This window comes from Pezoporus flaviventris, unplaced genomic scaffold, assembly GCF_033815535.1.
Source record: "Pezoporus flaviventris isolate CSIRO_AGI_PZ_B2104156 unplaced genomic scaffold, CSIRO_AGI_Pfla_v1 ptg000002l, whole genome shotgun sequence".
NCBI lineage: Eukaryota > Metazoa > Chordata > Aves > Psittaciformes > Psittacidae > Pezoporus > Pezoporus flaviventris.
Window position 1 is genome coordinate 47,098,314 of NW_026892550.1, and position 13,275 is coordinate 47,111,588.

General features: G+C 37.6%; 1 protein-coding gene across 1 annotated transcript in view; it reads left to right on the forward strand.

Annotated features, from left to right (window-relative positions):
* SMARCAD1 (SWI/SNF-related, matrix-associated actin-dependent regulator of chromatin, subfamily a, containing DEAD/H box 1) overlaps positions 1-11,717 on the forward strand; it is a 37,378-nt gene extending 25,661 nt beyond the window's left edge. The window contains exons 11-23 of the mRNA XM_061477490.1: positions 1,027-1,126; positions 2,636-2,695; positions 2,907-2,982; positions 3,434-3,569; positions 4,624-4,761; positions 5,076-5,171; positions 6,033-6,150; positions 6,407-6,528; positions 7,686-7,874; positions 8,815-8,933; positions 9,885-10,067; positions 10,764-10,873; positions 11,185-11,717. Of these exons, the coding sequence (XP_061333474.1) occupies positions 1,027-1,126; positions 2,636-2,695; positions 2,907-2,982; positions 3,434-3,569; positions 4,624-4,761; positions 5,076-5,171; positions 6,033-6,150; positions 6,407-6,528; positions 7,686-7,874; positions 8,815-8,933; positions 9,885-10,067; positions 10,764-10,873; positions 11,185-11,246 (1,509 nt within the window). The 3' untranslated portion in view covers positions 11,247-11,717. The remainder of the gene's footprint in view (positions 1-1,026; positions 1,127-2,635; positions 2,696-2,906; positions 2,983-3,433; positions 3,570-4,623; positions 4,762-5,075; positions 5,172-6,032; positions 6,151-6,406; positions 6,529-7,685; positions 7,875-8,814; positions 8,934-9,884; positions 10,068-10,763; positions 10,874-11,184) is intronic.
* The last annotated feature ends 1,558 nt before the right edge of the window (positions 11,718-13,275 follow it).

Here is a 13,275-nt window from a genome sequence, read left to right on the forward strand (position 1 = left end):
CTAGTAAGTACGAGATGCACAGTGTCTTCTGATGCAGTGGAAGTAGTTTCTACCACAGTAGGTTATCCTCAAATCCACCGATTTTAATAGCTCCTTGCCCATAAATACAATTCACTCTGTTTGTCCAGCATTTAGTTGTAGTGAGCCCCTAACTTCTACACTTCTCCATCAGTTTCAAAACAGGTAGTTAACAATATAGGAAAAAAAAAAGTGGATAGAAATGTTTTCTGCTTCTTCAGCATTTCAGCAATCTCTTGTCATTATACTCCCTAGAAGTTTTGAAATAAAAGAGAAAAAATTACTGGTTTGAGGTTTTGTCTGGTGCTGATGCCACTAGTAATTGTATAGCAGAACAAACCTGGTAAGGCAGCTACTGGTTGTGTTGGCAGTTGCTTTTAATCCTGGCTTCTGTTCATCTTGTGAAGAGCCACAAGTGAATGGACGGGTTTGCTTCACTAAGATGTAAGCGTTATTTCTCAACTTCTATATGTTTCATATTTGTAAGAACTACCTTATGTATATATTTTGCGGTAGATAAGGAAAATTTTTAAATCCATGATATGGAAGACAGGAAAGTGGGTACTGGCAGAAACATAAGCTTATCTTGAATTCGATTTCCGTGTTAGATTCCACTTCAGAAATAGCTGGAATAGCCTTTGTACAACTGGCTCAAATAGAAAAAAGCAGTTAGTTTCCAAGTAATTTTGTTGCAGCACTGTTTCAGGAAAGTGACTTTTTTAAGAAGATTTGAGGTATGAACTTGAATAAAATAAAAAACTTCATAAATGGAAAAAATGAATCTCTGATGCTCAAATGCTGAGCTGAAAAGATAAGTGAGTTTGACTGCAATTTTACTTAAGAAGGAATTGTCTTTTGCAACACAATGTGGCTAAACAGAAGAATTTTTCTGTGTATATCTGTAATCTCTAGTTAACATCAACTACACTGTAATTGTCTTCTGAGAACAAAACACTGTTATGTTCTACAGATTGTAAATTTTGTTTACATGGATTTGTTTCCTCTTAGGGCTTAGGAAAGACAATTCAAGCTATTGCATTTCTAGCTTATCTTTACCAAAAGGGCAGTAAGGGTCCGCATTTGATTGTTGTGCCGGCTTCAACTTTAGGTAAGTTACAAGCTTCAAAATTACTTGTTTGTTTAAAAAATAAAAAATCATGGACAGACTGAAACAAAGCTAATTTTGTAAAGGAAAACTTGATTTTCTTATGATGTTACTCAGCTCCTTAAGTAACTTGAACTGGAATGCAAACCATACTGAAGGCATGCTTGTTCTGAATTAATTAGGCCTAACATGGAATTTTTTCAATATGGCATGTATGCTTCCCAAAAAAAGTCAACCTGCTTGTTGAAATTTGTCTCTTTTAGCAAAGTAGTCTTTTTACTTACTAAACGTTGGCTGAAATTCCTAGTCTTCACGCTGTGCTTACAATTAGGTTTCATGGCATTTGAGACATTCAGTATCTTTTTTCTTCAGAATGTGTCAAAGCAGATCAATATCCTAAACTGATGAGGCTGTCTTTTAGGTATGTATTTTAATTGTTCAGTGGCCTCAGTCAAAAGCAGACAGAATATGGTAGAATAAAATATGTCAGAAAAGCTGGTGAGTTTGGAGAAACTAGTTCTGTATGGAATTTAACCTGGTTTTGTTGAATGATTATAGAAAGGAGAAAGTAGCAAGTTTAATTTAGACAGAAAATGCTGCTTTTCATAGAAAATGCATATTTGGACTTCAAAAATTCCTCTTAACACATAGAAAAACATTGTTGTTTCAGCATCAGTTTAAAATTGCCATTTTCAGGGTGCTTTTAAAATGCACTAAAACCCATTTTTTAAAATAACTCTTAAAAATGCACGTTACTTAAATCCTGAGGTGTACATAAATGTGTAAATGAAGGTGCTTTTCTGAAGTGAATTGCAGAGGCTCGTGAATTGTAGTGGCAGATTGGCTTAAGCCATCCATTTTGGGGGTGCCTGGGAAGTGCCATCTGCCTGAGCTTTCCTGACAGTTCCCTGGAGGTGTCTCCTCAGCCCCAATCTGGGCCAAGTGGCATTTAACAGAGACTCCCTCCTGGTGTTTTTGGGTCAGCCCTCGTGTTGGCTGTCAAGCAGCTTCCCCTTGAGCATGGTAACATCACGGGTAGCCGCTCTGCTGGCGGCACACCTAGAGCTGGGTTGGGCTGTCAAGCTTCCTTGCCTGTTCCCAGAGGCACTGATTCTCCTGATGAAACGCTTCTGGGTGCGAGTACCAACAAATGAATTGATTTGCCCTCTGAGCAATTAACTGTCTAGGGAAGAAATGGGGCTGAAAAGTTAAGTGTTGTGTTATTTTTACATGGTGGTTACAGACCATGCAGAGTCTGTTTCTGTAGGACTTTAAAGTGCAAGCTGGTTAAGCAAAAGTTACTTAAAGCACTGTTGTGGGTTGTTTAATTCTCCTAAGTATTACTAGATTTTCCAGCATTGGGACGGAAAGTTTCTTGACATTCAGTAGAATTTAAAGGGATCTGCTTTAAAATCAGATATTTGGTTTAATGCTGAGGTGGGTCTGAAGTTATGTAAGTCATAATAAAGTATAAATTATTTGTTTTCTGATTATTTTAATGATGTTTTACAGATAACTGGATAAGAGAAATTCATCTGTGGTGTCCTGATCTGAAAGTCCTTGTTTACTATGGTGAGGAATCCAGTTTAGAAATGAATCCAAAAATACAGTTGCTTTCATGGTCACCCTAAGAAAAGGGGAATTGCTCATGGAAGCATTGTTTTAAGACAGTTCTTTTAAATACACGTATTTATTGCTGAATGTGTTTCTGCATACTGTTGTACATTTTTTATGTAAATTAATATATGTAATTGTACCCATTTTATACTTTGTTCTTTTATAGGATGCCAAGAAGACAGGAAACGTCTCAGAGGGGAAATAAGTCATAAAATGGTTGATTTTAATGTGATTGTAACTACGTAAGTACAGCAATTAAATAGCAAATGAGATTTAGTTAGCTCCTACTGACCTCTAGTGGTACAGCACAACAAGCAATGTTAGGAGTTAGGTGTGGGAAAGGAACTTATTTTTGTTTTCAGGGATAACTAGGATTTTATTAATGTGTGAAAGATACTATGTAGTAGAGGCTTTAGATACTATCTCTCAAGACATACTGATAGATAACATATTACTGTGTAATAGATTTGCACAGTTTGAGGGAAAGTGTTACTGAGAGTACTGGCTCATACACTAAATTTGTCAGTAGTAAACTGTTATGGTTGGTTACTTCTAGGCAGTTTTACTTACTGCCCTTCTTGTATTCTCTCCATAACTCTCCACAGTTTTAGAGTTTCTGATTTGATTATCATAAGAGTATGTCCATGGTAAATTTACATTTAATGTATCTTTTATGATGTCTTTCTCTGACAGATACAACTCTGCCATTAGCAGCTCAGATGATAGAGGACTATTTCGCAGACTGAAACTTAACTATGCAATTTTTGATGAAGGTCATATGCTCAAGAACATGAACTCTGCACGCTACCAGCACCTTATGACAATTAATGTAAGAGGTTTAGTTATATTGGGTTAGAGGGAGCAACTGCTATTTTTTCTGTTTTGTGTTTACAGGCTGGGGCAAAATGAGTATTAACTGTAAAGTTCATATACACATAATGTTCCAGAATCTGCAGTATGCAAGTGGATATAAGTGTTGGTGTGGTCTCAAGAGTGGATTCTGTGGTGGTGTTCTGGGTTCCCATAGCTGAACCCGAGACAGCTGTGAACTCTTTCAGGGATATAAGCTCCCAAAGAAATGTACTAAATTCCCTATAGCGTCATTACAGTGACAGTTCAGTTTCAATATTGAGTGATTTCCCAGTTTTATCTCACTGTAAAAGTAAACTAAAGATGGTAAAAATGCTATTCTGGTGAGTTGTGCTGAAACACTGTAGTATTTAAGGACCTGCTCTGGTTGGACTGTGCAGGAAAAGCTAGCTTTAAAATAATTTTTTCTTGTAGCTTGTGGCCTGAGTCAGCATTTTGAAAAAGAGCAAACTTGAGTATAGCTCTTTCTCCAATTACTGTGATTTAGCACTGTTAGTATCTGTACAATAATAACATACATATGATCACCTACTTATGACTTGCTTTTCAAGATCGTATTTTCATCAAAAGCCTTTTTAAGAAGCTGATCCTTAAGCAATTAAACTATCGCTCATACTTGCAATTCAAAACTAGTGCATAAGTAATGTATGACATAGAAATATGATGTACGAGCAATAATTAGCCAGTTACTTAAAATAAAACAAACTGTGAATAAACAAGCCAAACAAGAAAAATCCTAATAAACCCAGGAAGGCTTTTCTTAAATCTGGATTAGGCTCTTGAGTAGTCTGAAACTGATGTGTGCTCAATTCCCCACAGATCTGTAAATAGCTTTTTTTGTTTTAACCAAGAAATTATTGCATGAGACTTAAATATTTATTGAGTTTATATAGCTATAATTTAAACCAAGCTCTTTTTATCACTTCTCCATAGCTGTGTTGTTTCTGCCAATATTAACATTTAAGCTGTTCAACTGATGTTTCTCACTGCTGTTTTCCACTTCGAACAAACAGGCACAGCATCGCTTACTTCTGACTGGGACTCCGGTTCAAAATAATCTACTGGAATTGATGTCCCTCTTGAATTTTGTCATGCCACATATGTTCAGCAGTAGCACAGCTGAAATCCGAAGGATGTTCTCTTCAAAAACAGTAAGTAGTACATATGCTTCCCTTGAAAATAACTTTTTCTTTTTTTTTTTGCTAGAGCACTGCTCTTGCTGCATAACTCATACTGGTATCTTAGGAAATGGGTAATGTGATGGTAAAAGTCTAGAACATGAAGCAATGAAATGAACTATATAAAGAAATAATGTGTTATATAACAGGGCATCTCAAAATGCTAATGGTCCTGTTAGATCTGTCTGTTCCGGCTGGGTTTTTTCAATGAGTTAGAATAGTTAAGGTAGTGTTGTTACAGCTGAAAACTTCACACTCTAATTAAATCCTTGCAATGTTTTCCTTAGAAGAATGTTGAAGAACAAAACACATATGAAAAAGAGAGGATTGCACATGCAAAGCAGATAATAAAACCATTCATCTTGCGAAGAGTAAAGGATGAGGTAATGTTTTATCTTTAAAATAATGGTTTCATGTTATCAAAAATCTTTTGAGACTAACGATAAAATTTAGGGTCAAATTTTGTCGATGCTAGTTTTAGCTTTTTACCTAGAGAGAGTAAGAAACTTGAGCTGTCTTACATCTTTCATGAGTTTGCAGGAAAAAATGTGACCTGCTGCAGCTTTGAGTTTTGATACTTACTTGCTGTCTACAGTTAAGAATTCTAGTTGGGAAAGATCTCTGAAAGATGATTTGGCACACTGAGAAGTGAGAAATCCTCCACATTAACCACAAAAATATTTGTGACTTCATAGTAATGTCATTTTATTTTAACTGAAAGGATTAAGGTAGTGAATATGCCTATACGTATTTGTATGTATGTATGACTAGAAATGTGTGGTACAAGTTACTTCGCTGTCATCAAATTTTTTCTTTTTTTCATTCTAAAATCCAAAACCTTTTTGGATTCTTCTGTTTAGAATTGCATATATAAAAGCAAGGGAAAACTGAATAGTGACCTGAAAAGTGTTTCTGTGTATATGCATGCTTCAGTAGTCGGTAGTTTGAAGAGAATATCTCTGATTAGCAGAGGAGTAGGTTCCAGGTATTGCATGTATTATTATTTCATGAAGTTTTCGAATGTGCTGGTCATGTTACTTGTTGGGGGCTGGTGGGTGTGATGTATAATCCACATCAAGTTCTGGATAAGTCAAACTGCTGACTCAGTGAAGTTGCAGCCAATTAAAGGAGTTGGGACGGGGAGAATGAACAGAGTAGCTAAAAGCAGGCTTGTAAGGTAGTACAGAGTTACTGACTGTTCTCTACAGTACTGTTTTTTACCTGGTATGCTTTTATTTTGTCAGGTCCTTAAACAACTACCTCCCAAAAAAGAATTCACTGAATTTTGTGCCATGTCTGAGAAACAGGAACAACTATACTGTGATCTCCTAAAAAAGTTGAAGAAAAATATTAAGAAGGATGGTATGTGACAGTCTCATTTCCTTTTACTGGATTTTTTTCCATGTCTGGAATGTCAAATGTGACTACAAAGCCCTTGCTTTGTAGAAATGTCTTGATACTCATAAACTGATTGTATCCGTCCTGTGGATTTTTCTTAAGTTCAAGTTATAGATGAAATGTCAAATTCAGCTATTACAAGTAAAGTTCTGAGAGCTAGAGATGTGTCAGATAGGAATCTGTGTACCTCTCTGAATATTCCTTATTTCTTTGGTAACAGAGAAAAAGTCTGATATGGGAAATGTGATGATGCAACTTAGAAAAATGGCTAATCACCCTCTCTTACATCGCCAGTATTACACAAATGACAAGCTCAGGAAAATGTCCAAGCTTATGCTCAAGGTAAGATGATGACATTCCAAAGCTGTCTTTTATTTCTCACAATTTTTAATGCAACTTAAATAGATTTTTTTTTTTTTTTGGTCAGTCCTCTGGTCAAAGATGTGTCTTTGCAAAACTTAATTCATTATTGCTGTTTTTTTTTTTTCTCTGCATCTATCCAATATTCTAATAAAGCTCTGTATGTGTTTAACACTGATTTTTGCATCAGATATTAGAATGGAGAGAACAGCTATGGGACTGCAGTCCTCTCCTTTTCATTAGTTCCCCCTTAACACCTCTTCCTTCCATCCCAAAATTTAAAATCAAAGTAGTTATCTTGGGTGGGCATTTGACTTTACTAGTATTTTCTGATTAGCAAGAAATCCAAGCTGTACAGAACTGAAATAGGGAAGGCATGACTATTGAATGGTTGAGGACTTTGTTTTGTTTTTAATTTGGCTCGAGTTAATTCCTGGGGAGTTTAGGGAAAAATGTTTCTTCTTTCTAAAGTATAAAAAAAGAATGAAATCAGAATGTGCAACAAGGGCTTTAAGAAAGTTGCAGCTAGCTTTGAATGTCTTCGGCTTTGTTTTAAGATAAAGCCAGCCAAGGCTGGGGGGAAAGGAAAAAGTGGCGCATTGGGTTGTGAAAGACTTTTGTCCCTTTTTACTCCTGCTCATACCATTGTACCCTCCAGATACGGCTTTTCTTCTCCTCTTTCTTCCAGGCATGACATACCTCTACCCACCCTACATCTTGGGCTGGGCTTCCCATGTCTTCTGCCATCTATCCAAGGATTGGACCTTCCTTTTAGGGAATATGTCATCAGGGGAAGAGCTCTGATACGGGGGTGAAAGGTCGTAGGGCTTGATGGGAACTAGGTAATTGCTATGGAGGTTATACATACATCTTAGTTTTTGGTAGTGCAAGTTCTTATAAACGCTGAATTGCAAAATAATGGTCCTCTACTATAAACCTGGGGTTTCAGAGTTCATCTTCTGTTGCTTGCATGAGCCATGCCTTGGCCGTTGTCCATGTCTAGGTGTGCTACTTTGGTTTTTGGTTTGGTTTTGGGTTTTTTCTCAGAGATTCTGGATGTTGTTGTGTGGTGGTCTTGATTTTTCTCGTCTGTTTGCACGATTGTGTGTTACATTATTTCGTTTCATTTCTACTAACAGGAACCCACACATCATGATGCTAACCCTTACCTTATCTTTGAAGATATGACGGTAATGACGGATTTCGAGCTGCATTTGCTTTGTGAGCAATACTCTCACGTCAATAACTTCAAGTTAGACATGGACCTGATCTTGGATTCTGGAAAGTTTAATGCGCTGGACCACATTCTCTCTGACCTTAAAGAGAAGGTTGGTGCTGAAGATGTCTGAAACATCTTTTCATGTCCATCTGAAGGGTGGCTGTAAATAACTGGTCAAATTAACATCTGCTAGCTGTATATGCAACCCAGTTGCTTTTCTGTGGAGTATTACAATGTGTTTTAGTGCATATGCAGCATTGCAAAGCAATGCTTACAGCTTTTAATGTGCAGTCCTGCCTATGCATATCCCTTTAGAGACAGCTGAAATAAGCTTTCCCATTTTCCCAAGTTTCAGAATAGTCATCCCAAATTAACACTACTTCTCAATCTACATAGGTAGAGCATTATTTTCACAGCTCATTAACTTTGACCTTTTGTCATTCGAGTAAGTCTGTATTACATTAAAATAATCATACATGTGTTAAGCAAGTGTAAAGATAAGATGAGGTCACTGCTTTGACTCACAGATTCAGGCTGGCTTATGTTACAAATAAGCATGTACCATAGTACTTCAGAGTATCCTGAATTTGCACAAGGGTTTGCTGTGCATCTGTTTGATTATTTCAAAATAATTATGATTATTTCAAAATTTATGCAAAAGGGTGCTGCTAGTCAATACTGTATGGAATATAGCTTAAATTTAAGTTTTTAGTGAAAATATTTTCTTGATGTTTATAGAGTGAGTAGATCTGTCATTTATGCATGTGACATGTGATTTCTAGATTGCTTGAGTCACCTAAGTGCAAAGTATCTGGAAAACAAATTGCGCTGATAAAAGATGGGTTAATGCAGCAGCAGTACTGGATATGATACCTTCACTGAAAGTTAGTCCTGACTTGTTGCATTTCAGCATAGCCTTTTAGTTCAGAAAATAGGGATTCAAACCAAAATCAACTATGCATACATATTTGCACTAATAAGGTATTTGTGTAGTTTGTTATCTGTAATTGATGTGTTTTAAAACTTCTGTTTCACTTTGTTATTTCCAGGGAGACAGAGTTGTATTGTTTAGCCAATTTACTATGATACTGGATATCTTAGAAGTTTTCCTCAAGCAAAAGGAACATAGATACCTAAGATTGGATGGAAAAACACAGATTTCTGACCGGTATGTGACTTTTTTTGCTGAAGATGAAAGGGAAAAAAATAGATGTGTGAATGGGGAGGGGAGGGAAGAGAAGGGTGTGTGACTTAAAACCTTTGCTTTGGTTTTGCAATGTGTAAAATTTTGTGGTCACTGGCCATTAACTATAGAAGGGGTTATATATAACAAGGGATTGTGCTTGATTTCAGATCGCCTTAGTAAGGATGAGGCAGAAAGGTGAGTTTTAAATGGTTGGGTTACAGTCTCGGCCACCAAAATTCAGAACTTTAGTCTTCAGCAGTTCATGGCATGTATGATTTGCTTCTGTACAGCATGCCATAACAAAAGCTCACTTGTAGCTATCCCTTGGAAGTATAGTGTATACCTGTTACAATAGGCATACAAACCCGTTTGTTTCTCTAGGACAAACCATTTACTCTGTCCTTTGCAGCTAAAAGTAGTGCAGTGCTTTTCTTTGAGGTGTGCTGTTTTTCTGCTGCTTCCTGATTTTTTTTTTTTAAATGTTTCTTAGATGCTCTTTTCTTCATTTCATAAAACCCTTGTTACTCCTTGTTACTGCTGTGGTATTACTTCCTACTTACATCTGATGTCTGTTACTTCCCTTGTATATGCAATTAGTACAGAAGACAGTCATGAAGCTAAATTCCTCCCCTCTCGCCATTTGCTTCATGTATTTCAACCTTCCCTTGTCCTCCAGCTTGCTCTTTGTGTTCTGTGGTCATTTTTCCAACCCTCTTTTCATTCTCTGCTATTGATCTGTTATTCTGAGTATGTTTCTCTGGTCACTGCTGAGGACTATTGGTACCCTTTTTCCTTCTGCATAACATCTGTACTTTTGGGCTGCTTTGCAATGCTACTCTCCTCCCTTTCAGAAGATCATCATCCTAACTACTCGACTCTGGAGCCAGTGTAGTGGTTTCTCTGGCCTCATATATGTTTTCTTGTGTTCTGCAGGATACGTCTAATAGATGAGTTCAATAACAATAACGACATATTTGTATTCCTCCTGTCAACCAAAGCTGGTGGATTGGGAATTAATCTGACCTCGGCAAATGTTGTTATTCTTCATGACATTGACTGCAACCCATACAATGACAAACAAGCAGAGGACCGATGCCATAGAGTGGGACAGACAAGGTAAGACTTTTTAATTGTAATGCTTGACTTTTCTTGGAGGCAAGTTCTCAAAGGAAGCTAAGAGAACAATATTTAATGATTAAAAAGGCATTTTTAAGCAGAGATTTATGTAAAACGGCTCTGGATTGTGCGGGAGCTAGGTAATTGTGTCTCAGCATGTGTTGTGGCCAGAATAAACTTTATTTACATTCTCTCCTTATTTTTTCTCCAGTTCTCCTGACTCACAAATTCTCTATAATCCTCAAATTTGTGGTGGTAAGAACTATTTCAAGGCAGATCTGAGGTCTTTGAAACTGTTTGGCACTGCTCGTTGTTCTCTTTGGGAGACTTCTAAGCTCTGAAGAGTGAAACCATGGACTATTTTAGAGTCCTCTGTCAGAATAAGCTGATGTGAGAAATAAAACACATTTAATAACTAGTATTTGTGTAGTATAGCATGAGAGGGAAGTTGTTTCTGTTAATAGAAATTTTGGTGACAGCCCAGACTTATGGTGGCTGGAGTCCAGGAGAAAACAAGTTTTCTGGCAGTGCAGAGCACAATTGGTCCAGACAGAAAAAACAGGAGCTTTTTCTATTGCCCTTTTGTTCATTTCCTCCTTGTTTTAAACTGAGCTGAGCAAAGGCATAGCACCCCTTCCTCTTACACTAATCCAAAGAAACTGTAAAAATTGATTCATCCTATTTTGTGGTTTTCAGGGAAGTGAAAGTCATAAAGCTAATCAGTAGGGGGACTGTTGAAGAATACATGCTCAAAATCAGTGAGGAAAAACTGAAGTTACAACAAGATATGACTGCAGCAGATTCAGGTAAGTCTATTTCACGTAGTGATGCCCGCTTAAGTGAATTAAGGTTGTTGCAATGTTATTATTCTGAGAAGGAGAGGGGAAGAAAAAGTTTTTGATGCTGACAAGCCTTTTTTTTTTGCCCCAAGTCAAATAAACTAGAAAGATGCATTTGTGCTGATGATTGTGCAGTTTGACAGGCAATCCCTCTGAGTTTGACCCACAAATCAATGACAGACTCTTATAAGTAGAGGATTTCATACAGGCTTGGGGATCTAGACTTTTGTGTGTGTGAATCATTTTGAGCTCTGCTAACCCTTGTTCCTATTTCCTAGGAGAAGAAGGAGCCATTCCAGCAGATATAGCCACGCTATTGAAAGCTTCATTAGGTTTCTAAATATGCTGTGAAATTTGAGGAAGAAGGCAATATTTTACTCCATGGACTCTACATTTCTGAATAACTTGACTCTTACTTACTTTTATAACTTTTGGTAGCTTATTATAATTATTTCATGTTGATGAAAATTTTTAACCCCAGTAGCATTTTTTTAATGCTTAAGAACATTGTGCCAAATGTGCCAACATTGGATGCTGAAAAAACATCTTTTACAGATTTTCAGAATGGGACCTGTGTAGTCATCATTTCAATAAATCTGCTACTGTTTAAAATCTGTCAGTATTTTTATAATTATTTCTACCTCCAAATACATATATTTAAACTGTCAGTTGCACTGGATTACACGTATAGATTTTTTTATGTGCCTTATTTGACAATGCTCGAGTCTGTTCCAGCTAGACACGAGTCGTTTGATGTACCATTCTGTCTTTGTATCAGCTAGCTCAAATAAAATTACACAGGTTAACCAAATGTTTCATTTTGTGGTTACTGGGGGAAGGGGAGAGGGAGAATAATTTGTATTTATAAAGCAAATAGCTTTCAAACTAGCTGAAATGTTCCATTTGAACTGATTTGGCTTTATCCATCAGTAATTAATTACTAATGTTTCATCATTCTCCAATCACAGTTGTTTTAATGATGCTGATGATAAAAGCAGAATTCCTGCCGAATGGACTTTCCATCCAGGTTGCAGGGTTTTTTGTAAGTCCTTGGTGTAGATACCAGATCTGTGTTCTGACAGCAAAGTGCCTTAAACACAAAGCGTATTTCTTGCTCTTCTCTGGAAATTTCAATGAATTTTTAATTCATCTCAGTGAAATGAAGAGCTTCAGTGCTATCGGTGGTGAGGTGTGCCTTCAGCCAAAGTTTATAATCTCCTGGCAAGGATGCGATTTGAGGAGGTAGGAGAGAAGGATGTCCATTTCCTTGGACAGTGGAAGAGACTGAAATTCAGTCTTTTGAACCCAGGAGTATTTAAGACTGCTGCTTTTTTTAGAAGCTGGGGAAGGCAAAGTGTGGGGAAGTTCTTATTGTCACGGCTCTCTGTTAAAGCCTCAGCTGCTGTGTGCTCTGTGCAGAGCTCAGTAGTTTGTGTGGTGTTGCGATGTGATACGTGCATATAATCGGTTAATGTAGTCCGGCTGAGCAGTGGTTACTCCTTAAACAATCTCTTAAGGGGTCTTAAGAGATTGTAGAGTCACCATACTTGGAGATACTCAAAAGCTGCCTGGACACAGTCTTGCACAGCTGGCTGTAGGTGGCCCTGCTTTAGTAGGGAGTTCAGATCAGATGCCATTGAGAGGTCCCTTCAGCCTCAACTGTTCTCTGGTTCTTTGTCCGCATGGAAAGATGTATAGGAGAAAAAAGAAATAATGCAGCTGTCTGAAGTCTGTTGAAGAAGAGAGTGGGAGCTGAAGAAGGAGAAACCTCGAGAGAGGCAGAACAAAGCATGCAAGGAATTGGAAAGGAGGTGAAGATGCCACATTGGAATGAGCAGAAGACTGGACCTTGCTTTCAGTTGTGCTATTACCTGTTTGTCTCTGAACTGTTAGTGGTTGGTTGGTGTTACTTATATGATTCAATGAAATAATATGGTGAGAGGGAAAAGCAAGTGTGAAGGGAAATACTTTCCCAACAGTGGCCATTTTCAGCCAAGAGGATTGCCCAAGTTTTGTTGTGGCTTATCTGCTTACACCACACAGTGGGGTCCTCTTGCAAGCACTTGTCTCCCCTTGAGTTTGTATAAACCACTTGCATCTACAACCCTCCTCCTTCCCAGGGTTTCCACCTACCCGTTTACCCCAGTGCCAGAACAACAAACCATTCATTCATTCTAAACCTGGTTTCCACCACTGCCCCCCACCAATTTGTCTTCTTAGTGGAAGAGATAGCTGCTGAACGTTTTGCAGCTGGTGTGCTTATGGAGAACCGGCACTGGTGTGAGTACCAGCTCAGCTGTGCCACTGCTTTTTGTTTGATTGGGGCTTTTGGTGGTTGGTTGTTTTTTTCAGTGGCACAGCACGTGTTT